Here is a 27049-nt window from a genome sequence, read left to right as displayed (position 1 = left end):
GTACAGTGCCTGATATACAGTGTGAAGTGTGAGTATATAGTATAGTGCGTGATATACAGTGTATAGTGTCTGTATACAGTGTAATGTGTGATATACAGTGTGTAGTGTCTGTATACAGTGTAGTGTCTGATATACAATGTATAGTGTCTGTATACAGTTCAGTGTCTGATATACAATGTGTAGTGTCAGTATACAGGATAGTGTGTGATATACAGTGTGTAGTGTCTGATATACAATGTGTGATATACAGTGTATATTGTCTGTATACAGTGTAGTGTGTGATATACAGTGTAGTGTGTGATATACAGTGTGTAGTGTCTGTATACAGTGTAGTGTCTGATATACAATGTGTAGTGTCAGTATACAGTTCATTGTCTGATATACAATGTGTAATGTCTGTATACAGTGCAGTGTGTTGTATACAGTGTGTAGTGTCTGTATACAGTGCAGTACATGATCTTGTCCATAGAGGGCAGGCTTTTTTTTTCCTTCAGACATGAAAGTGAAAGTAATGTCTATGAGGAATGTGAGACTGCGCCGCGGCCATTACAGGGTGTAGGACAAGAACCAGGAAATGAAAAGCTGTGGAGAACATGAAGGAGCCGACACATCCCCTCTACTTACTGCTGATGTTACTGGTGACCGCAGGTAAGTGTCAGGGCCTGGGGGTGGAGGAGGATGTGACTACATATAAGTAGTATCTGCCATGCATGGCCCGGATTCAGCTCCTGAGCCTTCTCCATACATCCCTTTCCGGCCAATCACATACATTTACCTAATTATGGATTAGCGATATCACCTCCTGCTATTTCAGCTGCTGACAATAAGCTGATACTGTTTATATTCTGCATCAAAGTTATTTGACTCCTGCAGGTCTGCACAAAATGTCATATAGACACGACATACACTGTACTGTATACTGAGACTGCATAGCACACACCACACCGTATACTGAGACTGCATAGCACACACCACACCGTATACTGAGACTGCATAGCACACACCACACCGTATACTGAGACTGCATATCACACACCACACCGTATACTGAGACTGCATATCACACACCACACCGTATACTGAGACTGCATAGCACACACCACACCGTATACTGAGACTGCATAGCACACACCACACCGTATACTGAGACTGCATAGCACACACCACACCGTATACTGAGACTGCATAGCACACACCACACCGTATACTGAGACTGCATAGCACACACCACACCGTATACTGAGACTGCATAGCACACACCACACCGTATACTGAGACTGCATAGCACACACCACACCGTATACTGAGACTGCATAGCACACACCACACCGTATACTGAGACTGCATAGCACACACCACACCGTATACTGAGACTGCATAGCACACACCACACCGTATACTGAGACTGCATAGCACACACCACACCGTATACTGAGACTGCATAGCACACACCACACCGTATACTGAGACTGCATAGCACACACCACACCGTATACTGAGACTGCATAGCACACACCACACCGTATACTGAGACTGCATAGCACACACCACACCGTATACTGAGACTGCATAGCACACACCACACCGTATACTGAGACTGCATAGCACACACCACACCGTATACTGAGACTGCATAGCACACACCACACCGTATACTGAGACTGCATAGCACACACCACACCGTATACTGAGACTGCATAGCACACACCACACCGTATACTGAGACTGCATAGCACACACCACACCGTATACTGAGACTGCATAGCACACACCACACCGTATACTGAGACTGCATAGCACACACCACACCGTATACTGAGACTGCATAGCACACACCACACCGTATACTGAGACTGCATAGCACACACCACACCGTATACTGAGACTGCATAGCACACACCACACCGTATACTGAGACTGCATAGCACACACCACACCGTATACTGAGACTGCATAGCACACACCACACCGTATACTGAGACTGCATAGCACACACCGTACTGTATACTGAGACTGCATAGCACACACCACACCGTATACTGAGACTGCATAGCACACACCACACCGTATACTGAGACTGCATAGCACACACCACACTATATACTGTAGGTTACGACCCCCTGGGTGTTTGTGATGTTTTGTTGAATATTCAGATTTTTGGCACATGGTCTGGGAGTGCCCGATAATTAAAGGCAGGGGCGGATACAGGGCCGGGCAACCTCTAATGGGGGTGGTAACCCGGCCAATTTCTTTTTTTCTTTATTTAATTTTTTTTTTTTTTTTTTTTCTTTGAACCAGCCCAGAAGAGCTGCCGCGCTCCATGCGCTGGTTCAGACGTCAACATATCAGCGTAGGCGGCATCATGACGCCGCTTACGCTGATACGGAGACATCTGACGAGAGAAGAGGATCGCTGAGGCAGCGGGATCAGCAGCAGCGCAATCGGTAAGTATAATAACATTGTTTTGCTTTATTTACCAACTTCCCCGGACCTGATCACTGCCACCCCCGCTTCCCCTTGAATTATAGGCCGCAGAGGCCGGCAGTGAATAGGCCTGGGCCAGGCCGCGATCCCACTGCCGCTATTATTATACTCGGGGGTCTTTTCAGACCCCTGAGTATAATAATCGGAGCCCCAGGGGAGGTGAGGGAACATAATAAACAATGTTACTCACCTCTCCGGGATCCGATGTTAATCCTAGCTGGCTTCGGGCCTATATGGTAATGCACAGACGTCATGTGGTCTGGTATATTACCATATAGGCCCAAAGCCTGTGCTAGCAGTACCATATAGGCCCGAAGCCTGCTAAGATTAAAGGGGTTGCAGCTGAAGATGGAGGCGTTGCTGGAAAGAGCTCTCGGGCAGCAGTGGGGACGCCCCCATCGCCGTTTGAGCGCTGGGGCCCGCCCTCATTGCTGCGGAGAACTCATTTGCATACCGGTTAAAACCAGTATTTCTAAGGAATGGCGCCGCGGAGACCATGTCTAAAGATAAAAGATGAATAGCCTTACTTAAGGCTATTCCGACGTGATAATTAGAAAAAATGTTGCTTTAGTGGTAGAATCCCTTTAAAGAGAACTTTTTATGGGTTTGGGCAAAGGCAGTTCTATATGCCGCGGGAAAGCCGACAGCGCGCTGAATTCATATATATATTAGAACTGCCTTTGCCCAAACCCATGAAAGGTCCTCTTTAACATCGGATCCCAGAGAGGTGAGTAACAGTGTTTATTATGTTCTCTCATCTCCCCTGGGGCTCCGATTATTATACTCGGGGGGGTCTGTGGCCCCTGTAACCTCTATTATGCCCCACAGCGGCCCCCCTGCAACCTGTATTATGCCCCACGGTCTATACCCTCCAGACCCTCTGGTAAGTAGGGCCCCACCAAAGTCAATTGCCCAGGGCCCCGCAAAGCCTGGATCTGCCACTGATTAAAGGTTTTTGGTCCGAGGTTGTAAACCTGTTATCGCGCTCACTAAACACCCCAATTCCACTCTCACCTGAAATATGTTTGGTGTTTTGGATGAAGAGATGTGGCCACACCACTCTCGAATCTTTTTGTGGGAATTTCTTTCCCTAGGTAGATAGGCTATTCCCTGTGGTGGATGGATCCCCGTGATTATGTGTGACAGGGTTAAGCAGATCATTGTCGTGAAGAAAGTGATCTAGTTAAAAGTATGGCAAATTTTAATGGCGGGTGGGCGGGCCTCACTGAATCAGTCCGTCTATTAGGGCCTTTGACATTCTGCTTATTCTAGGCCTCAGGCAGTACCGCAGGGCTGACAGTAACTCCAACACCATTTAATGATACTAAAATGGCGCTGCTATGTAGTAACCGAGCCAACTAATAAAATAGAGTCCTGGTGCCATTTACTCTGGCTGTAGTGATAATAAGATGACTCTGATGACCCTGACATACAATAATGAGATGACTCTGCTAATTCTACCTTCTGATGATGATAAGAATACTGATCCCACCTTCTAGTGACATAATGACTGCTGACTCCACCCTCTAATGATAATGACACGACTCTGCCGACCCACCTTCTAGTGATGAGCTGAGTCCATCCTCTAATAATAATAAGATGACTCTGCTGATTCCACTGTCCAATGATAATGACATGACTGCTGACTACACCCTCCAATAATGAGATGACTCTGCTGACCCTAACGACAATGAGATCACTTTTTTTTTACACCACTCTCCAATGATGGTGAGATAACTCTGCTGATCCCTCCCTCTAATAACAATGAGGTGACTCTGAGTGTTTTGTTACAGTTGCCACTGCAAAGCTGACAGTGAGATGCAGAAAATAAGAAATGTCAGCTTAATGATACAGTCCTATGAAAAAGTTTGGGCACCCCTATTAATCTTAATCATTTTTAGTTCTAAATATTTTGGTGTTTGCAGCAGCCATTTCAGTTTGATATATCTAATAACGGATGGACACAGTAATATTTCAGGATTGAAATGAGGTTTATTGTACTAACAGAAAATGTGCAATATGCATTAAACCAAAATTTGACCGGTGCAAAAGTATGGGCACCTCAACAGAAAAGTGACATTAATATTTAGTAGATCCTCCTTTTGCAAAGATAACAGCCTCTAGTCGCTTCCTGTAGCTTTTAATCAGTTCCTGGATCCTGGATAAAGGTATTTTGGACAAACAATTCAAGTTCAGTTAAGTTAGATGGTCGCCGAGCATGGACAGCCCGCTTCCAATCATCCCACAGATGTTCAATGATATTCAGGTCTGGGGACTGGGATGGCCATTCCAGAACATTGTAATTGTTCCTCTGCATGAATGCCTGAGGATTTGGAGCGGTGTTTTGGATCATTGTCTTGCTGAAATATCCATCCCCGGCGTAACTTCAACTTCGTCACTGATTCTTGAACATTATTCTCAAGAATCTGCTGATACTGAGTGGAATCCATGCGACCCTCAACTTTAACAAGATTCCCGGTGCCGGCATTGGCCACACAGCCCCAAAGCATGATGGAACCTCCACCAAATTTTACAGTGGGTAGCATGTGTTTTTCTTGGAATGCTGTTTCTTTTTGGACGCCATGCATAACGCCTTTTTTTATAACCAAACAACTCAATCTTTGTTTCCAAAATGAAGTTGGCTTCTCCAAATGTGCTTTTGCATACCTCAGGCAACTCTATTTGTGGCGTACGTGCAGAAATGGCTTCTTTCTCATCACTCTCCCATACAGCTTCTCCTTGTGCAAAGTGCGCTGTATTGCTGACTGATGCACAGTGACACCATCTGCAGCAAGATGATGCTGCAGCTCTTTGGAGGTGGTCTGTGGATTGTCCTTGACTGTTCTCACCATTCTTCTTCTCTGCCTTTCTGATATTTTTCTTGGCCTGCCACTTCTGGGCTTAACAAGAACTGTCCCTGTGGTCTTCCATTTCCTTACTATGTTCCTCACAGTGGAAACTGACAGGTTAAATCTCTGAGACAACGTTTTGTATCCTTCCCCTGAACAACTATGTTGAACAATCTTTGTTTTCAGATCATTTGAGAGCGGGCTGTCCATGTTCGGCGACCATCAAACTTAACTGAACTTGAATTGTTTTGTAGAAAGAAATGGTCCAAAATACCTTCATCCAGGATCCAGGAACTGATTAAAAGCTACAGGAAGCGACTAGAGGCTGTTATCTTTACAAAAGGAGGATGTACTAAATATTAATGTCACTTTTCTGTTGAGGTGCCCATATTTTTGCACCGGTCAAATTTTGGTTTAATGCATATTGCGCATTTTCTGTTAGCACAATAAATCTCATTTCAATCCTGAAATATTACTGTGTCCATCAGTTATTAGATATATCAAACTGAAATGGCTGTTGCAAACACCAAAATATTTAGAACTAAAAATGATTAAGATTAATAGGGGTGCCCAAACTTTTTCATAGGACTGTATGTTCCCATGGGAGTGAAATCCTACAGATTTTTTGCATTGAAAAAATCTCCTTTCCTGCTATAAATCCACGGCAGATAAAATTTCACCAAATGATATGTTTTTTGTTCTGCAAACTCCACAGCATATACCATATATACTCGAGTATAAGCCAAATTTTTCAGCCCAGTTTTTGTGCTGAAAAAGACCCCCTCGGCTTATACTCGAGTCAGCAAAAAAAAAAAAAAAAAAAGCCGCAATATCAATGTATAGAATCTCCCATAAAATAGCGCAAAAAAAAAATTAAAAAAAATTAAAAAAGTAAAAGTTCTAAATCACTGCTTTCACTAGAATACATTCAAAAGTAGAAAATTACTGCAAGACACATACACATTAGGTATCCCTGTGTCTGACAGTGCCCGGTCTACAGAATATAGGGGATCTGCAGTGCTCCTGTTCCGTCGGGAAGGGGTTAATAGGAGCACTGCAGATACCCTATATTCAGCCAGGCTGAATTCCAAGTGGGGGAAGAAAAAACAGTCCTCAAGCTCAGGGAAGGGGCACACAGACACCAAAACATCCCCTCCCCTTTCCCAGCACCAGCAACTACTGCACCCAAAAACTCTGACAATTTTAATTTTTGAAATTTTCCAGTAGCTGCTGCATTTCCCCCCTCGGCTTATACTCGAGTCAATAAGTTTTCCCAGTTTTTGTGGTAAGATTAGGGGCCTCGGCTTATAATCGGGTCGGCTTATGCTCGAGTATATACGGTAATTGACATGTTGCAGATTTTCACATCTTCATGATTTTTTCTAAATTATTTGTAGATGAGATTTCTTAAAATCCTATTTACTTTGCTTTTACTGTAAAATGTCTGAAAAATTTATTCTATGTTCTAAATATATCAGGGAGTCAAATGCATCATTCTTGACACTTGGACATCCTCTGATATGTTCCTTATTGTTTTATCTTTAGATGGTCTGACAGTCACTATGAAGGCGCCGCTTATCTCGGTGCTGAGAGAAGTGAATGTGACAATCCCATGTGATATATCAGACTTTATTCCTGGGAAAACTATCAATGTGCGTTGGACCAAATCACAGAATGGACAGGATCTTCTAGTGTACACTTATACACCTGGACAACGGATTCCCTCCAGACCAGGATCTTACATGGAGGAGGACAGAGAAATACAGAAAGGAAATGCCGCACTTCACATCCCGCAGGTGCAGTTCAGTGATGATGGAGAATACACCTGTTATGTAATAGTCACCCCAGAGGGCGCAGAAGGGAGGAGCAGTCTGCAGGTGTCAGGTGAGTCAGATATGTACAGGGTAATACTGTCCTCCATACCCGGATAAGGTTCCATAACATTCATACAACTCTGTGTCCCTTTAAAATAGATGTTTCTCCAGGAAATTACCTATTGTTTAACCTTTTCACTGCCAGGGGTTTTCACATGTATTGCACCTCTGGTAGCCAAGGCAATTTGCACAGTTTTGAGATGGACAAATGAAACCTTAAATTGTAACGTTAAAAAGAACATATAAAGTAGATACTTGCAGCATTGTCAAGCTGTCACCAAACCACCTAAAATAAGAGTTCAACATGTGCAAAGTTTATTCTTATAAGGCCTACATTTGCATGCGTATATCTTCTTTGACGACCAGAACTTGAAGGATCAAAAATCTGCTTTGAAGCTGGAAATGTTAGAAAAAAAAAAGAAGCATATAAAATGTAAGGCTGAGGCCACATGGGGTATTTTGGTCAGGATTTTGAGGCGGATACGGCCTCAAAATCCTGACCAAAAAGATGGCTCCCATTGAAATCAATGGGAGGTGCTCTGGTATTTTGCATTTCTGTTTTTCCCTCCCCCCCCCCACTCCAAGAGCCATTATTTTTTTGTTTTTCAGTTTACAGGCACATGACGGCTTATTGTTTGCGGGACAAATTGTACTTTGTAATGGCGACATTCAATATCCTGTACAATGTAAAAAAATATATATATTAAAAAAAAAAGTATTTGTGGCAATTTCTTATGGGTTTCATTGTTACGGCATTCACTATGTGGTAGCAATGAACGGTTACCTATATTCTGTGAGTCAAAAAGATCACAGAGAGACCAAATTTAAGCAGTATTTTAAATGTTTTGCTTAGGCTCAGAGGGGTATTACATTATCCCTGTATGTGACAGCATGCTCCCTGTTTGATAGGAGAGGGGATGACATGGACAGAAGTCCTCACTACCACTCTCCCTGGAGTCACATATAGTTTATGCACAGACATTGATGATTTGTCATGGTCTCTGCAACTCTGCCCCTTCCCCCTCCTTCATGCACCTCTAAATGCTGCCTGAGGTAGGAAGGGGGAACAGCGTTTTCACCAACAAATTGTTCTGGATGTATAATGGTATAAACCTAACAACATGGTATAAAATCTGATGAATTGTGTCACACGGTAATACAAAAATTCACTACCTAAAATTTCATTGTGCTGTCTCTTATTGTATAGCTTTGCCTTCCGCTGTCCTGATACCTGGAGACGTTGTCACTGTGGAGCTGGGGAGCGAGAGATCCGTGTCATGTGAGGTCAGCAACTTCTACCCTAAAGATACCCTAAACATCCGCTGGGTGCGACATGAGAAAGATTCTCCTAAATATGTGCTCCTGGAGAGAGAAACCTGCATCGGGGAGAGTATTAATAATACAGATGGGACGTTCAATACTACCAGTCATCTGACCTTATATCCTACAATGGAGAACAACGGCTATAAGTACTCATGTGTGGTGAAGCACCGATCTCTGCGGCAGGACCTGATGATGGGCTTCACCCTGACAGTAACAGGTGATCTGCTTTATTCTCTGATGTGTTGGCTGCCGCTATACTATATGCAGAATGACTAATAATGGGCGAACCTTGCAAAATTTATTTCACAAAAATATGTGAGGTTCATCCACAGATTTCATTTTAAACTGTAAAATTAATAAACGCTCCTTTCCTGGGAGTCCCTGCATCTTCTGGCCTCTTCTGTGACATTAGTTACCCTGGGTCACCACTGAGGCCTGTGGTTGGGTCTCAGCAGACATGTGGGGGGCATCGCATTGTGATACTTTCATCAAAGTGTTATGATATTGATACCCCTCCACTGGACAGATGAGACCGACTCACAGGCCTCAGACCTGGGACCACTGACATATATATATACATCACGAGGAGGCTAAGAGAGGCCGGGGACGCCTGGGAAAGTCGAGGTTGACGCTGTGTTTGAGCCCTGGAAAGAGAAATGTGAGTTGTTTTATTATTGTTGTACACTTTCCCTGGGACTCAAAGTATAATAAAGATTTGTAGGGAAATCCCAAAAACCTTCGGTTTGCCTGAACTTTTTGGAAATTTTCTTGTAAAATCTGTAAGAAACTTGATTTGATATGAGTGTTTTCTTAATCTCGGATGATGTCATGTGAATTGTCCTCTTATCACTTCTTCAATTAGATTTTATACATCAGTCAGATTTAATCCCTGTGTTTATATCAGATTTCTGCAGCCCTGCACCGAGTGGCAGCCCCTTTTCTGTATAACCAGGGGTCGGTCCCTGTTTAATTGGGGACAGCTACCCCTCCAGTCTTGATATAGTGTTGGGAAGGTAACTCGGTCGCAGCAATGGTGCGGACCCAACCAGTGAGACACAGGGTCACAAAATCTTATAGCAAACAGATTTATTTAGAAAAAAAAAAGCAAAATAAATAAACCTTTACGTCAGGCACAAAATGAGCAAAATAAAATACAGCCTTAACTTCAGGCAAAAAGAGTGAAACAAACCCTGCTCATCTAAGCACTAACTAAATAATAAAGACTAACGGTACATGGGGCTTACTGCCAGCCACACGAATCAACAAAAAGAGCTGAAAACAGTCTCTCAGTGTCAGGACAGACCCAGGCACTTCCTCTCGCTGCCAGGACCTGCTCTGAAGTGCAAGCTCTGCAGCCTTTTATGGCCCAGTAACCAGCCTATGACCCACATCTGGGGCTGAGGCCTATTCAAGACCCGCCCTGGACCACACATAGGTCAGAAATTTGGGGGAGATATACCATGACTCCAGCTCTGTGTCTGTCACCTTCTCACAATCGTTACCGATTTCTGAATGGCTCCTCCCCTACATCACACTGCTTGTATATCAGATCTCTCAGCCTCCTCTCCAGATATGATCACTATGTACAGTATAATGTCGGCCTAATGTCTACATTTTTATTTCTTCCATGTGATTACAGAGCGAGAAGATAACACCGGGACAGTTCTCGCTGCCGTACTCCTGACGCTATTCGCTGTGACACTCCTATTATTTGTTGGTTTACTTTACTATCAAGTGTTCAAGAAAGGTGAGACCTGTGTAAGGAGCCGGGTGATCAGTAAGACAGCTTGTCTGTTGGCGGACCATGTGATATTTCAGTCGTTTTCCCCTTTGTTATCTCTTTCTGGAACAGTTGGGTGATTTTGCAGCTTCCACAATGGGCTGTTGTTACGGTTCCGTATATATATATATATATATATATATATATATATATATATATAAATATTTTTTGAACAAGAGAACCTCTAGTCTGTAGAACACTACAGCGAGGTCCACAGGCCCATATGGGCGGCTGTATGTCTGAACTAAATGTGAACAGGGTGCAACACACACTGGCCGAGGTGCGGCGCAGTACTCAATGTGAAAAACTGCAGTGACAGTGGTGTGGTGCAGTACTCAGTGTGAACAGGGTGCAACTAAACCCTGCCAGTTAAGCTCACTGGCCAGGTACACCAATACTGCAGAAACAAACAAGGCTGCCAAGGGTTAAACACTGACCCCCCAGCTATATGTGATGGTTCTGATGTTCCTCCTATTGATGATTAATTGGGCAGATTTACCATTCAGTCAGTATCTGCTCATTGGTTGTGACGGCTCCCGGTCTATTGTGTGTTTTATCTTTTTGCTTCTTACAGATCCCCCCGTCCTTTCTGAGATCATTGGGACCGATCATCTGATTGACATGACCAGGACGACTCTGACTTGTCAGATTATGAACTTCAAGCCTAAGGACCTGGAGATCTCTGTCTGTCTGAAGAGACCTGGGAAAGAGGTGAAGACGATCCACACCTGGACATCCCCCAGAGACCCAGAATCCTCAGCCCCAGCAATGAAGGGTGACAATGGTGGGGATAGTAGTGTGACTATAGAACAGCAGAGTCTGATGAATGGAGATGTCAGTCCCACACAGAGGCCTCTACAGCTGGACATGTCTCCAGTTATAACACCTGATAGACCTCGTCTTCTCCGCTGTATTCCATGGCACAGACTCTCCACTTACAGCTGTCAGTGTTCTGTTCACATCACTCCCAGCTTCTCTGAAGACAATAGAGCAGAATTCTCTGTACAAGTCTCACACCCGACACTGACAGCAGCGGTCTATAAGAAGAGAACATTGCAGGTCTACGGAGGTAAGAATCCTCTTATACCAGGAATGATGATTTGTTCTTCTACTTATTTGAGAATCTCCCTCTATGATCATCATTGGCTCCAGTCAGTAAAGACAGAGAGCCGCTTCTTCCCACTATATCTCCAGTGCTGTTCTGCAGATTTCTCTTTTCTTTATGTTCCTTTGGTTGTGTCACTTACCTCACACTATTCAGGTAAATGTATGTGTTGAGTCCACAGGACTGCGGGGGAGGGTGAATTTCTATGAAATCCTCACAAGAAAAAAGAATTAGTCTATACAGAGTAATCACTTCATATTAAAGGAAGTTGGGTATAAACCTAATCCCAGTCCCGGGTAGAGGAGACTCCACATATATCTAAGTTATTCAGCTTTGGATCCTCATTATCGTAGAAATTTCTGTTTTATTCATATGCAATTGAGGTGAAAAGTGCTAGAGCTGAGAGCAAAGCCCAGGCAAGCTAAGACACGCCCCCGAGGACTTTACTCCTCATTTGCATATACATAAAACAGCGACTTACATGAAAATGAGGCTGAAAGCTGAATAAGAAAGAAATATATGGACAGATATGGGTTTATCACCAATTTCCTGCTGACAGACTCCCTACAAGGCCCCTTCATTACGTCTATGTCTGCTGGTAACCTAGTAATGTTTATCTCCCCGGTGGATTACTTCCTTGTAGTTTATCATCTTATGTCCTTACTATATTGTAGTCTTCCTTCATGTACTGACTCCCTGCTGATGTACAGCAGCCGGTCTAAAGAAGCAACACTGCAGTGTAAGGGTCCATTCACACGGAGTAAACGCGCGCTCATTTTGGCACAATACACGTGTAAAAATAAGACTCCCTTTGACTTAAATGACATTTTTTTATGCGATGCGTTTTTTGAGACGTTTTTTTACACGTGTAAGAAAATGTCAACGGGAGTCTTATTTTTACATGTGTATTCTTTACACGTGTATTGTGCCAAAATGAGCACGCGTGTGAATGCACCCTAAAGCATAAAAGGAGTCTGTAGATCATCCCGAACCTCTGCTGAGCCAGGAGGTGAATCCAATAGTATCTGAGATTCTAACAGAAGATGCAACTGAAGCCATTGGCTATAACCGGCTCATAAAAAGATCGTTGCTTCAATGTAGAATTAAAGGGGTTGTGCAGGATTGTATAACATGGCTTCTTTCTTCATCTTAGGAAGTGACCTCATATCTACAGGTCAGATGTTAATGCTACAGCTCAGTCTCATGAAAATGAATAAGACTGAACTGTGCATGGCCATGTGACCAATAGATGTGATGTCACTTCCTGAGATTAAGAAATCAGGTATGTTTTCAAATCCTGCACAACCCCTTTAAGTGAGACGCAGAGCAACAACCTGTTGATAGGGGGCGGATCACAGACTACCTCAGACTCCAATAGACAGTGCAGCTAACCTGGAGTCACTGATCAGAGCTGAGTCTTAAGGACAAGCTGAAAAGCAGTCCATGTGTCAGCAATGATGAGAAGACATTTCCCGATGCAGTGTCTGTAGATTTATCGTCCACTTTTCGCCTTAGTTTATTCACTAAATTCTCCTTTTCCCCCTGTAGTTGCTCCAGCATTATTAAGGATTGTCAGTCCAGTGTACATGACCCACGGGGAGCCGATGACGCTGACATGTCCGATTATTGGATTTAAGCCCAAACCTTTACAGATAACATGGCTGAAAAAAGATAAGACCAACCAGGAGACAGAAATCATAACCTGGAATTCTAATGATGGGACTGATGTAAGAAATAATATCCACAAAGTAACAGAGAACGAGCACGAAGACAAGTCCTACAGTGTCCAAAGTGCCCTAAAGATTACACCAACTGTAATGGAAGATGATGGAGCCACATACATTTGTAGAACCTATCACCCCGCAACAGATAAAAGGGTAGAAGAAGCATTGGTCATGGCGGTAACAGGTGAGAGGTCACGGACATACATTGCTATACATGTCTCACACATAACACATTCATAAATAGAATAAAGATATAGAAATGTACAAGTGAATCTTACAATCTACTCCCCAAACACAGACACATTCCTGCCTATTACTAACCTGCAGTAGGCCACCCCTGGTCCACACACCGTATGTCTATTATACACTACAGGCCCCTGTGAGATAAGGACCTTCCTCCTTGTGTCTTATCCCACTGACACAGCTGATATTGAGGTGGTGAACTAGTAACCCATAACTGTCCGGTTGCACTGATTTATATGTCTACACCCAGCATTAGGGTAATGGGCTTTGTCACCGACGTGATTTTTTTCTGGACAACTATATCAGAAAACACAGACACAATTTTTTTTACACAAATTGTACAGATTCAGTGATACATTTGTGTAGCTCAGATACAAATACATACATAGAGATAATGGGGTCCCATAGCAAAAGTCAGATTTGTCCCTCACTCTATATGTAGAATAAGAGAAGGGGTACTGTGCATTGTCTGTATATAGAATAAGAGAAGTGGTACTGTGTAGTGTCTGTATACAGAATAAGAGAAGTGGTACAGTGCAGTGTCTGTATATAGAATAAGAGAAGTGGTACTGTGCAGTGTCAGTATATAGAATAAGAGAAGTGGTACTGTGCAGTGTCAGGATATAGAATAAGATCAGTGGTACTGTGCAGTGTCTGTATATAGAATAAGAGAAATGGTACTGTGCAGTGTCAGTATATAGAATAAGATCAGTGGTACTGTGCAGTGTCTGTATATAGAATAAGAGAAGTGGTACTGTGCAGTGTCAGTATATAGAATAAGAGAAGTGGTACTGTGCAATGTCTGTATATAGAATAAGATCAGTGGTACTGTGCAGTGTCAGTATACAGAATAAGAGAAGCGGTACAGTGTAGTGTCTGTATATAGAATAAGAGAAGTGGTACTGTGCAGTGTCAGTATACAGAATAAGAGAAGCGGTACTGTGTAGTGTCTGTATATAGAATAAGAGAAGCAGTATTGTCAGTGGCGTAACTAGGAATGGCGGGGCCCTGTGGTGAACTTTTGACATGGCCCCCTCCTGACCAACACCTATGCTGAAGACCTCGACCGACCGACCCCCACTTCCCCCTCGAGCTCTATTATGCCCCATAGTGGCCCCTGCCCCCCCTGGGCTGGAGATATTGGTGCCGTGTGTTTCGGCACCGATTTCTGCCCACTGTGAGGAATGTGATGCCTAGTGATGACACTGAGCTGTGAAGAGCGCCCCCCCAGTACAAGTCTAAGGATGACCTCTGTCAGGAGGGGCGTTCCTCACAACCCAGCCAAACTGTTAGAAACGCCCATGTCGTGGTGGGAAGAGATCGGTTCCGAAACTAACGGCACCGATATCTCCAGCCCAGGGGCACATAACAGGAAAGCAGACAGTGCACTAATTTCAGTTCACTGTCTTCTTTTTAGCGGTATATAAAACTGCATGTGCAGGAAGACGTGAAAGATACACCCCTGAATACAGAAAGATGAGCAGCATGTAGTGTCAGTTATAGAAGTGCTATAGACACCCAGTGCTCCAGCATCTCAAATCATCACAAGGGCGCCTGTTGGATATAGACCTTAGAAGAAAGTTCCCTATATTTCCAGACCTCCAGGAACTTACAGACATTACTAACCTGGTCACAGTCATATTTCTCTTGGGGTTTTCTCCAGGTTTTATTGGTTTCCTCCGACAATCCATATACACATTGATCATAATACAATACAGGACAAAATGACAGGAAACATAGACTGATACCGTGTCTGATAACTCTGTGTGATGTTCCCTCAGCTGTTCCCGTGCTGGATCCTATAAGGCTGGTAGAAGACAAGGTCCACGTGGGAGACAAGATGAACCTGTCCTGTAGGATACATTCATTCTACCCCAAACCTATAGAGGCTATATGGTACACAGAAGATGGACAGTCACTGCCCTCTGATACCACTGATGTCCTCTGTGACCCATCTGGTCTGTACCACCTCACCAGCACCATGACTTACTCACCAACATTGAAGGACCTGGGAAAGACATTCACATGTGAAGTGAGACATGAGAGTACTGGAGCCCTGAGAACAACTACATGGAGACTGGAGGATCTGGGTGAGTGGTAGAAATGTATAAATTGTGCTCACTATGGTCATATACTGTAGGGATATTATTATGTATCTGAATACTATCAATCCCATGGAGCCGTACACATGAAAAGGGCTCACCTACTAAAAACAAAAAAACAAGTATAATAAACTGATGTGTTCTCGTAATTTTTTGTCATATTCTTTGTGCTGCTTTTCTTCTTCTCCACTTCACAACGATTGGCCATTACTCCATATACTGCATGCTTATAATCTATGTATCAATGTCAGAGTCACTATTTTTGAGGATCTGCACCTTCCAAGATCTCAATTTTCATCTGAAGTTTTGTGAATCAGGTAGTTTATTAGACTTCTGTTATTCTATATCACACAGGGCTGACTCCATACTGTACTGTGTTATTCTATATCACACAGGGCTGACTCCATACTATACTGTTATTCTATATCACACAGGGCTGACTCCATACTGTACTGTGTTATTCTATATCACACAGGGCTGACTCCATACTGTACTGTGTTATTCTATATCACACAGGGCTGTCTCCATACTGTACTGTGTTATTCTATATCACACAGGGCTGACTCCATACTGTACTGTGTTATTCTATATCACATAGGGCTGACTCCATACTGTACTGTGTTATTCTATATCGCACAGGGCTGACTCCATACTGTACTGTGTTATTCTATATCACACAGGGCTGACTTCATACTGTACTGTGTTATTCTATATCACACAGGGCTGTCTCCATACTGTACTGTGTTATTCTATATCACACAGGGCTGACTCCATACTGTACTGTGTTATTCTATATCACACAGGGCTGACTCCATACTGTACTGTGTTATTCTATATCGCACAGGGCTGACTCCATACTGTACTGTGTTATTCTATATCACACAGGGCTGACTCCATACTGTACTGTGTTATTCTATATCACACAGGGCTGACTCCATACTGTACTGTGTTATTCTATATCACATAGGGCTGACTCCATACTGTACTGTGTTATTCTATATCACACGGGGCTGACTCCATACTGTACTGTGTTATTCTATATCACACAGGGCTGACTCCATACTGTACTGTTATTCTATATCGCACAGGGCTGACTCCATACTGTACTGTGTTATTCTATATCGCACAGGGCTGACTCCATACTGTACTGTGTTATTCTATATCACACAGGGCTGACTCCATACTGTACTGTTATTCTATATCACACAGGGCTGACTCCATACTGTACTGTTATTCTATATCACACAGGGCTGACTCCATACTGTACTGTGTTATTCTATATCACACAGGGCTGACTCCACACTGTACTGTGTTATTCTATATCACACAGGGCTGACTCCATACTGTACTGTGTTATTCTATATCACACAGGGCTGACTCCATACTGTACTGTTATTCTATATCACACAGGGCTGACTCCATACTGTATTGTGTTATTCTATATCACACAGGGCTGACTCCATACTGTACTGTTATTCTATATCACACAGGGCTGACTCCATACTGTACTGTAATATTCTATATCACACGGGGCTGACTCCATACTGTACTGTGTTATTCTATATCACACGGGGCTGACTCCATACTGTACTGTGTTATTCTATATCACACGGGGCTGACTCCATACTGTACTGTGTTATTCTATATCACACGGGGCTGACTCCATACTGTACTGTGTTATTCTATATCACACAGGGCTGACTCCATACTGTACTGTGTTATTCTATATCACACGGGGCTGACTCCATACTGTACTGTGTTATTCTATATCACACAGGGCTGACTCCATACTGTACTGTGTTATTCTATATCACACGGGGCTGACTCCATACTGTACTGTGTTATTCTATATCACACGGGGCTGACTCCATACTGTACTGTGTTATTCTATATCACACGGGGCTGACTCCATACTGTACTGTGTTATTCTATATCACACGGGGCTGACTCCATACTGTACTGTTATTCTATATCACACGGGGCTGACTCCATACTGTACTGTGTTATTCTATATCACACAGGGCTGACTCCATACTGTACTGTGTTATTCTATATCACACAGGGCTGACTCCATACTGTACTGTGTTATTCTATATCACACAGGGCTGACTCCATACTGTACTGTGTTATTCTATATCACACAGGGCTGACTCCATACTGTACTGTGTTATTCTATATCACACGGGGCTGACTCCATACTGTACTGTGTTATTCTATATCACACGGGGCTGACTCCATACTGTACTGTTATTCTATATCACACGGGGCTGACTCCATACTGTACTGTTATTCTATATCACACAGGGCTGACTCCATACTGTACTGTTATTCTATATCACACGGGGCTGACTCCATACTGTACTGTAATATTCTATATCACACGGGGCTGACTCCATACTGTACTGTGTTATTCTATATCACACGGGGCTGACTCCATACTGTACTGTGTTATTCTATATCACACGGGGCTGACTCCATACTGTACTGTTATTCTATATCACACAGGGCTGACTCCATACTGTACTGTGTTATTCTATATCACACGGGGCTGACTCCATACTGTACTGTAATATTCTATATCACACGGGGCTGACTCCATACTGTACTGTGTTATTCTATATCACACGGGGCTGACTCCATACTGTACTGTAATATTCTATATCACACGGGGCTGACTCCATACTGTACTGTGTTATTCTATATCACACGGGGCTGACTCCATACTGTACTGTGTTATTCTATATCACACGGGGCTGACTCCATACTGTACTGTGTTATTCTATATCACACGGGGCTGACTCCATACTGTACTGTTATTCTATATCGCACGGGGCTGACTCCATACTGTACTGTGTTATTCTATATCACACAGGGCTGACTCCATACTGTACTGTGTTATTCTATATCACACAGGGCTGACTCCATACTGTACTGTGTTATTCTATATCACACAGGGCTGACTCCATACTGTACTGTGTTATTCTATATCATAATAGGGCTGACTCCATACTGTACTGTTATTCTATATCGCACAGGGCTGACTCCATACTGTACTGTTATTCTATATCGCACAGGGCTGACTCCATACTGTACTGTGTTATTCTATATCACACAGGGCTGACTCCATACTGTATTGTGTTATTCTATATCACACAGGGCTGACTCCATACTGTACTGTGTTATTCTATATCACACGACTGACTCCATACTGTACTGTGTTATTCTGTATCACACAGGGCTGACTCCATACTGTACTGTTATTCTATATCACACAGGGCTGACTCCATACTGTACTGTGTTATTCTGTATCACACATGACTGACTCCATACTGTATTGTGTTATTCTATATCACACAGGGCTGACTCCATACTGTACTGTGTTATTCTATATCACACAGGGCTGACTCCATACTGTAGTGTTATTCTATATCACACAGGGCTGACTCCATACTGTACTGTGTTATTCTGTATCACACAGGGCTGACTCCATACTGTACTGTGTTATTCTATATCACACAGGGCTGACTCCATACTGTATTGTGTTATTCTATATCACAAAGGGCTGACTCCATACTGTACTGTGTTATTCTATATCACACGACTGACTCCATACTGTACTGTGTTATTCTGTATCACACAGGGCTGACTCCATACTGTACTGTGTTATTCTATATCACACAGGGCTGACTCCATACTGTACTGTGTTATTCTATATCACACAGGGCTGACTCCATACTGTACTGTGTTATTCTATATCACACAGGGCTGACTCCATACTGTACTGTGTTATTCTATATCGCACAGGGCTGACTCCATACTGTATTGTGTTATTCTATATCACACAGGGCTGACTCCATACTGTACTGTATATGTAATTGTATTTTCTCTCTTGCAGTTTCTGCGCCCAGTGTTTCTGAGATTTCTTGTTCTCCTCCAACTCCTAAGTCTTGTGACATGGTGACCTTATCCTGTGATGTCAGTGATTTGTATCCTCCGGAGTTTAATGTTCAGTGGTATAAAGGTCTTCAAAAGATATCACAAGATAACTACAAACAAACAGAGTCTAAGCCCTACCAGAGAACCCTAGAGGTGAAGTTTCCAGCAGATTCTGGATGTCATGAGCAGGATTTCCGTATGGAGATGAATCACTGTGGAAAGTCTATTGATAGAAAATTCAGACTGAATCTAGAAGGTAACTATCAGACCGGTCATGTACTGGGGATGAATTGGTCATTATATGTTTCCTGCTATTCCTGACACAACCACACAGTGATCATTGTATAATGAAGTTCTGTAATGGTCCATGATGGGGATTGTAGTCTTGGGTACGTTACTGTGTTGATCAGAGGCTCCTACTTACGGGGCCATTATACCAATATACTGTAAAGTTGCATCAGCTGTTATCTACAGTAATAGAAATGTGGAGGAGTTTTCTAGAAATCTCACCTACATGTTTCAACTAAAACCACAGTGACTTTAACACACAAATGTCAATTATTTCTTACACATGAATTTCAACCTTTTCAAGGAACACACTGTGGCTGCGTGAGCCGAAAAAAGGCATCCCGTATTACATACATTTAGCCCAACGAGCAAATGGGTGAAAGGGGAAAATTAAATTCAAGCTTCTTTTTTGATCCATCTTCTGACTTACAATAATAATGTTTTCCCAGGACATTCGAGTCTTCCAGTCCTTAGTGACATCACCAGTGACCCCAGTAACCCCAGCTATGGACAGTCTGTGACTCTGCGCTGTAAGGTGACAAACTGTAATCCTCAAGACACAGAGGTTAAATGGTTAAAGGGTGAGAAGCCTCTGGAGAAGGGACAAGGAGTAGAGAAGAGAATCCCCGAGAAGGACGGGTCACTATCCTGCTCACTCCAGATAACAGCGACAGCTCTGGACTATGGGAGACCCTTCACCTGCTGTGTGATACACAAGGGCAGGATAGTCAAGAAAGAACATTATCTAACTCTCCCAGGTAAGATACTGCTCAGAGAGGAAATGAATCAATCATATAAAGTAACATATAGGGGGATCTTCTGAGAGGGGTAAAGAACAAAAAAAGCCACGTCACCTGTACATAACCTCTTGTATTATGGCACCAGACAGCTCTTCTGGAGACATAAAGGTGACCAAAGATATCGGAAAGTCGACATCTTAAGTCTTTTCTTATAACATAGTGAGGTAGATGCCGCTGGTGTCACTTAGGAGTAAGGAAATATTACCTGTGTAGATGTACAATATGAAGAGCACAAATGAGAGAAGCAACAAGAACTCTATGTGCAAAACATGTACAACCCAGCAGATAACAACGGATGGGACATCTGCCAGATATCGGCATCTCTCCTGATATAATATTTTACTCTGACGGCCTCAGATTTCTATGTGGATAAAGCTCTGTGCTATTAGGGAGAGCAGTGATTTATGAACAATACTGGGTATGTGCTTCAGCATTAGACTAATATACTGCCTTCCTCAGACCATCCTCTAGTCTCTTGTGCTACTGTTCAGCACTGCCGGCATCACTTGGCACTTTTCCTTGGTCTCCTCTTGCTAGCAGGAAATAGTAGGGTTTCTTATGTGGGACAAGTCGCTGCCATCCATAGAAAATATCATGGCGGTAAATGGTGATTGTGACTGTAGGATTCTGAGATCTGCAATGTGGCCATATGTGTAATACCAACCAGAGTATCTGACATGTGACGTATACAGCAGCCTGAGGATTACAGGGATGGTTTGTGAGGTCTCCTCACTCCGCAGTGCACAGGTAATGGAGTAATCCTTCTCTTTCTTGGTCTCTTGTTACAGATAAACCTCCAGTGTTTTCAGCGATATCTGTGCGGCCGGAGAGACCTGTTGCAGGGAAGGAAGCCGAGTTTGCAGTGACCATATCTGGATTCACACCAGACATCAAAGTGAAATGGTATAAAGACTTCAGCACATTTTCCAGCGATGCCATCACCACGTCAGATTTACAGATCGGAAGGGACTCTCTATGTACTTGTTCCAGCACCCTGAGGTTCACTCCACAGCCCAATGACCATAAGGCGTCCATCCGCTGTGAGGCGACCCATTCTGTCACTAAGAAAGTCCATGAGCAGACGTACACCCTGAACCTCGCAGGTAGGATCACTATATGTCCACAAACTAGAAATACACATATAGTGTAAGAGCAGATTATTGTATGTTCACACTGAGGGTGCTCTCGAGTGGACAGTCTCTCCGTGTAAGGCTCTTCTATGTGTCTTCAGTAGATTCCTGGATTGTCATCTCATGTACTTTAGCACTTCTCATTCATTGCTCTTTTGGTTAATAGGAAGGACGTCAGATGAAGCTGGAAAACATTTACCTTACCCAGGTAAGTGACAGACATGTGGAGATGATATTTCAGGTGTCACCAGGCAGCGACCACCATCATATCCACTGAAATCTAAGTATGGAGCGGAATCTGCAGAGGAAGGAATCAGGAGTTTAGTTTTTGGGGTTTTTTTTTGCTATATTGGGATAGGGTTTTGCAAGCCCAATGTAATTGTAGGGTACCGTAATGTCCTGGAGAGGCCCAAAGTCTTCAGATCATCTTTAACATTTGTTCTCCAGCTGTCATAAATGAATGGGAAAAAGCAGCCCATTCATTTCATGGGGAGCGCACGTATGCCGGCTCCCATAGAAAGCAATGGGACCTGCTTTAAACGCTGCTGATTCGGAACGATTACACGTTCCGAATCAGCCAAAGTATCCCCCGTGTGAAGGGGCCCTTAGTGGGGAGGGCTCTTTAATAATGTAATAATGACTCCCTAGATGAGGAAATGAAGCTGCAGAATTTATTGTCCTTTCTCTTCTTTCCCCCTCAGGACCTCTAAAACTTCGACTGAGAACAAAAGGCATTCAGTGCCTGACAGAGAGTCCACGGGTGGGGGATAAAGTCACACTTACATGTTATGTCGATGGATGTGATGCAAATTATTCTGAGTTTGCTTGGAAGAGAGGAATGCTTCCTCTGGATGGCGACATAAAGACTGAGAATCTAGAGGACGGATCCGGCAGCTTCTCCACAGTCACATTCACAGCACAGGAGACCGACAGAGACTGTAGAATCACATGTGAGGTGAATTATAACTATGAGACCCAAGTGGAACATTTCACTCTGAAGCTTCTATAAAAATCTACAGGAGTCAATGAGAGAAGCTCAACAATGTCTATAGCGAGCACAGGCTCAGTGATGTCTATAGCGAGCGCAGACTCAGTAATGTCTATAGCGAGCGCAGACTCAGTAATGTCTATAGTCCTCAGATAAATGAGAACAAGGATAGACTAATTTATTTCTATGGTCCTGGAATAAACAAGAGACTGAGTGATGTCTATAGTCCTGAGGTATATACAGTGTTGGCCAAAAGTATTGGCGCTCCTGCAATTCTGTCAGATAACACTCGTTTTCTTCCAGAAAATAATTGCAAGCTCAAACTCTTTGGTAATATCTTCATTTATTTTGCTTGCAATGAAAAAACACAAAAGAGAATGAAAAAAAAAAATCAAATCATTGATCATTTTACACAAAACTCCAAAAATGGGCCGGACAGAAGTATTGGCCCCCTCAGCCTAATACTTGGTAGCACAACCTTTAGACAAAATAACGGTGAACAACCGCTTCCGGTAACCATCATCACCGGTATATGAGAGTAAGCGCAGACTGGTAAATGATAGCAAACATGGACTCATTGAAGTCTACAGACCTGAGGTAAATGAGAACATGCACAAAGTCATTGACGTGTATGGTTTGGGGTAAAAGGCAGTGAGCACTTTAATTTCCAGACAGGAATATGTATTGGCAGCTATATACCTCACTATATACACACGTGGACAAAATTGTTGTTTCCCTCGTTTAATGAAAGAAAAACCCACAATGGTCACAGAAATAACTGGAATCTGGCAAAAGTAATAATAACCAAACTACATGTTGACAAGCCACAAAGCTTCTGGGAGAATGTCCTATGGACAGATGAGACAAAAATCCAACTTTCAGCTCTATGTTCAGAGAAAAATGAAGCCTATCTTGAAAAGAAGACTGTCCGTACTGTGAGACATGGAGGAGGCTCTGTCATGTTCTGGGGCTGCTTTGCTGCATCCGGCACAGGGTGGGTTTTTCTTTCATCAAATGAGGGGGACCAATAATTATGTCCACGTGTGTATATATGTCATATTTACTGGTATTTAGGTGATGTGTATCTTGAACGAAGGTCTATAGAAAAATATCACCAACTAAGGGAATGCTAAATAACAGAATAAACCTATAAGATACTGAACAGCATAACACAAATGATGGTTTTATTAGTTCACACGGGGCAAGGGGGGCATATTTTGGTCCTGATTTTGACGCCGTGTCAGAATAGGACCAAAATACGCCTGTCGCGGCTTCCCACCTTGATGTAGGCCCAAATGAACGGGCCTAGACCGGAGCATGCTGCCGCGAGGCGGACGCCGTGGATGAATCAGACGCAGCATCTGCCTAAAGAAAGGGCAGCTCGCTTCTTTTTTCTGTGAGCGGGAACATGGAAAAAAAGTAAACTAGCGGTCTACATAAACCACCATTGTAAGGGGGCGGATTATGACGTGGATTCAGCACCAAAATCCACCCCCTCTTGCCCCATGTGAACGAGCCCTTAGGATTCAGATGCAAGGCCACAGTAACAAGGAGTAAAGTACAGGCTATAGGAGAGCAGCAGAAACAATCTGACAACTGTAAACAGTAGAAAATGCTTCCTAAATTTAATACACCTCTGCAAGCCAAGACTGGCCTCAGACGCCTTCACCAGAGCTCCTTGCAAGAGGAGGTATTTTCGCTGTCCTCGGGTTACGATGTTTCGCGGTTACGACTAGAGATGAGCGAGTAGGTCCTTGCTAGTCGGGAGTGCTGGCAGCTTGCATTTATGTGCGAGCTGACTTTTTCTCATAGGAATGCATTGGCCAGCGTTGATTGGCCAGTGTACAGCATTCGGCCAATCAACGCTGGTTCTGCCAGAGGCTCGTCTGTGAGGAGGAGGAGTCTAAAATCTGACCACAATGGAGACTGCTGTGGTCCGATCTTAGACTCCGCCTCCTCACAGACAAACCAGCGTTGATTGGCTGAATGCTGTACACTGGCCAATCAACGCTGTTCAATTCATTCCTATGAGAAAAAGTAAGGTCCTCGTAAAAAAAAGCAAGCTGCCTGCTCTCTTCCGATTTGCCGTAGGCTCGTCTTTGCTAGCATTCAGAGTGCAATGTCCGATGTAGCAGAGCTGAGTGTGCAGCAGGGTTCAGCTGAACCTGCTGCACACTCAGCTCTGCTGCATCGGACTGCTACATTGGCCAGCACTGCTACATCGGAGATGAAGCAGAGCTGGCCATTGGCTGAGCTGGGCTGCTCCGGAGTAGCCAGGCTGATCGCACGGCCCAATGTAGCAGTGCTGGCCGATGTAGCAATGTCCGATGTAGCAGTCCGATGCAGCAGAGCTGAGTGTGCAGCGGGGTTCAGCTGAACCTGCTGCACACTCAGCTCTGCTGCATCTCTGTGTGTGCTGAGCTCTGCCGCTTCTCCGTGTAGCATTGCTGTGTCAGCACTGCTACATCTGAGATCGGACCCCAATGGAAAATGCTGTGGACGGATCTTAGACTCCGCCTCCTTCGGCAGAACCCGCAAGCTGACAGGGATCCCGACCAGATAGAGCCCCAAAGAGCTGGGTGAGTAACATTTCCCCCCTAAATAGAGGTAATCCCTAGCTAACCCTGCCAGTACATCTATCCCTGTCTCACAGTCACATAGTTGAAGTCCCAAATTAATCGAATGTTAAATCGACCATTCATCTAAATTGGAGGTCACCTGATTTCGGCAGCCAATTCCTTTTTCCTATTTTTTTTTCGATGCCTCCGTTGTCGTAGTTCCGGTCCCACCTCCCCAGCGCAGTTATTGGTGCAAAAAATGCACCAGGGAAGGTGGGAGGGGATACAAATTTGTACTGCATTTGCCTCGTGGTATTCGATTGGAATCGAATACCTCGAACGGCCTGATATTCGATCGACTATGTATTCGATCAAACGGTGTTCGCTCATCTCTAATTATTAGAGAACCTCCAGATTCAGGATATGTAGGTTTTTGAGTCTATTTGAATAATTAATTGAAAGGGGCGTGTCCAAACTAATAGCAGTGCGCAGGTCAATTAGTGAGGTCAATCATTCTGTGAAACAGGTGTGTATCCAGTGGCCCTTATTTAAGGGTGAAGCCAGCACATGCTGTACATGCATTTCTCCTTGAAAGCCTGAGAAATCTGGCTCATACGAGACATTGTTCAGAAGAACAGCGGACTGTGATTAAGCAGTTGATCAGAGAGGGTTAAACTTATAAAGAAGTGCAGACAATGATCGGCTGTTCAGCAAAGATGATCTCCAGTGCTTTACAATGGAAAGCAAAAGCAGAGAGACGTGGAAGAGAATGGATGACTACGATTCATATGGATGGAAGACTAGCCAGAATGGCAAAGATGCAGCCAATGAGCAAAGACAGTCCCAAGTTACCTGCGAGTACTGGGACAGAAGACGCCTGTGTGAAGCTCATCTATTAGCAAGAAGTCCCCCAAAGTCCCACTGTTAAAAGACATGTACTGAAGCAGATGTGACTTGCCAAAAAAACATACCAACTGGCCTAAAGAGAAACGGAGAAACATTTTATGGACTGATGAAGGTAAAATTGTTCTTTTTGGGTCCAAGGGCCGCAGACAGTTTGTCAGACGACCCCCAAACTGTGAATTCAACCACAATACACTCTGAAGACAGTCATGGTGGTGCAAGCATCATGATAGGGGCATGATTCTCTGACTATGGTAGCAGTGCCTATTTATCGCATAAATAAATTGGGTGGTGTCAGCGGGCAGTGGATAGGAGTACCACCTGACATGGGTATGTCTTACTACATTTGTGTCATGTCTGACACAGATAGGTATAGGCCTATACATGCATGTTACTTGATGTGGTTACATATATCTTACTATGTAATACTACAATGGATCCCTACGGTGCTATACTTACTACTAATGTATACATGATATGACGCTTTACATTGCTCTAATTCTCTGATATTATCAGTATTATACTAGCCTACTGCCATTTGTGCTGATACCCTTGTGTACTGTTTGTTTCTATCTTTTCAATTTTATTTATATTTTTGCATGAATGTTTTAAGCAAGTCTTTAATAGAATTTGGATGTTATCACGGCTACTCTGAGTGCTGTTTTTCCTTTCTTGTTCTGTATTTACCACATACCAGGGATCATGGACCAGTTTGTATATATCGAAATTACACTGAAGAGGAAATGCCCTTGAAATTGGCATTTCAACAAGACAATGACCCTAAACACAACAGTAAACTAGCAAAATCTTGGTTCCGGTCCCACAAAATTGAGGTTACAGAGTGGCAGCGCAATCATTAGACCTTAATCCGAACACTTGTGGGGTGACATTAAAAATGCTGTTTCTGAGCCAAAACCAACAACTGCAAATAAATTGTGCGACGTAGTCAAAGTATCCTGGGC

The 27049-nt window shown here is 43.4% G+C and overlaps 1 protein-coding gene across 2 annotated transcripts in view; it reads left to right on the top strand.

The window, feature by feature from the left end:
- Positions 1 to 508: 508 nt before the first annotated feature.
- The window catches only part of LOC142212858 (uncharacterized), a 47461-nt gene continuing 20920 nt past the window's right edge, over positions 509 to 27049 (top strand). The window contains exons 1-12 of one of the 2 annotated variants that reach the window (XM_075280937.1): positions 509 to 648; positions 6879 to 7217; positions 8415 to 8747; positions 10170 to 10277; positions 10885 to 11379; positions 12964 to 13323; positions 15164 to 15472; positions 19380 to 19676; positions 20158 to 20466; positions 21297 to 21611; positions 21805 to 21846; positions 22340 to 22864. In XM_075280937.1, coding sequence (XP_075137038.1) covers positions 594 to 648; positions 6879 to 7217; positions 8415 to 8747; positions 10170 to 10277; positions 10885 to 11379; positions 12964 to 13323; positions 15164 to 15472; positions 19380 to 19676; positions 20158 to 20466; positions 21297 to 21611; positions 21805 to 21846; positions 22340 to 22647 — 3270 coding nt within the window. In that variant the 5' untranslated portion in view covers positions 509 to 593 and the 3' untranslated portion in view covers positions 22648 to 22864. Of the gene's footprint in view, positions 649 to 6878; positions 7218 to 8414; positions 8748 to 10169; positions 10278 to 10884; positions 11380 to 12963; positions 13324 to 15163; positions 15473 to 19379; positions 19677 to 20157; positions 20467 to 21296; positions 21612 to 21804; positions 21847 to 22339; positions 22865 to 27049 lie in introns of those variants that run through there. The other variant, XM_075280936.1, reaches the window with a different exon arrangement.

Source organism: Leptodactylus fuscus, chromosome 7 (assembly GCF_031893055.1).
Source record: "Leptodactylus fuscus isolate aLepFus1 chromosome 7, aLepFus1.hap2, whole genome shotgun sequence".
Taxonomy (NCBI): Eukaryota; Metazoa; Chordata; class Amphibia; order Anura; family Leptodactylidae; genus Leptodactylus; species Leptodactylus fuscus.
This window is presented reverse-complemented; position numbering and strand designations above follow the sequence as displayed.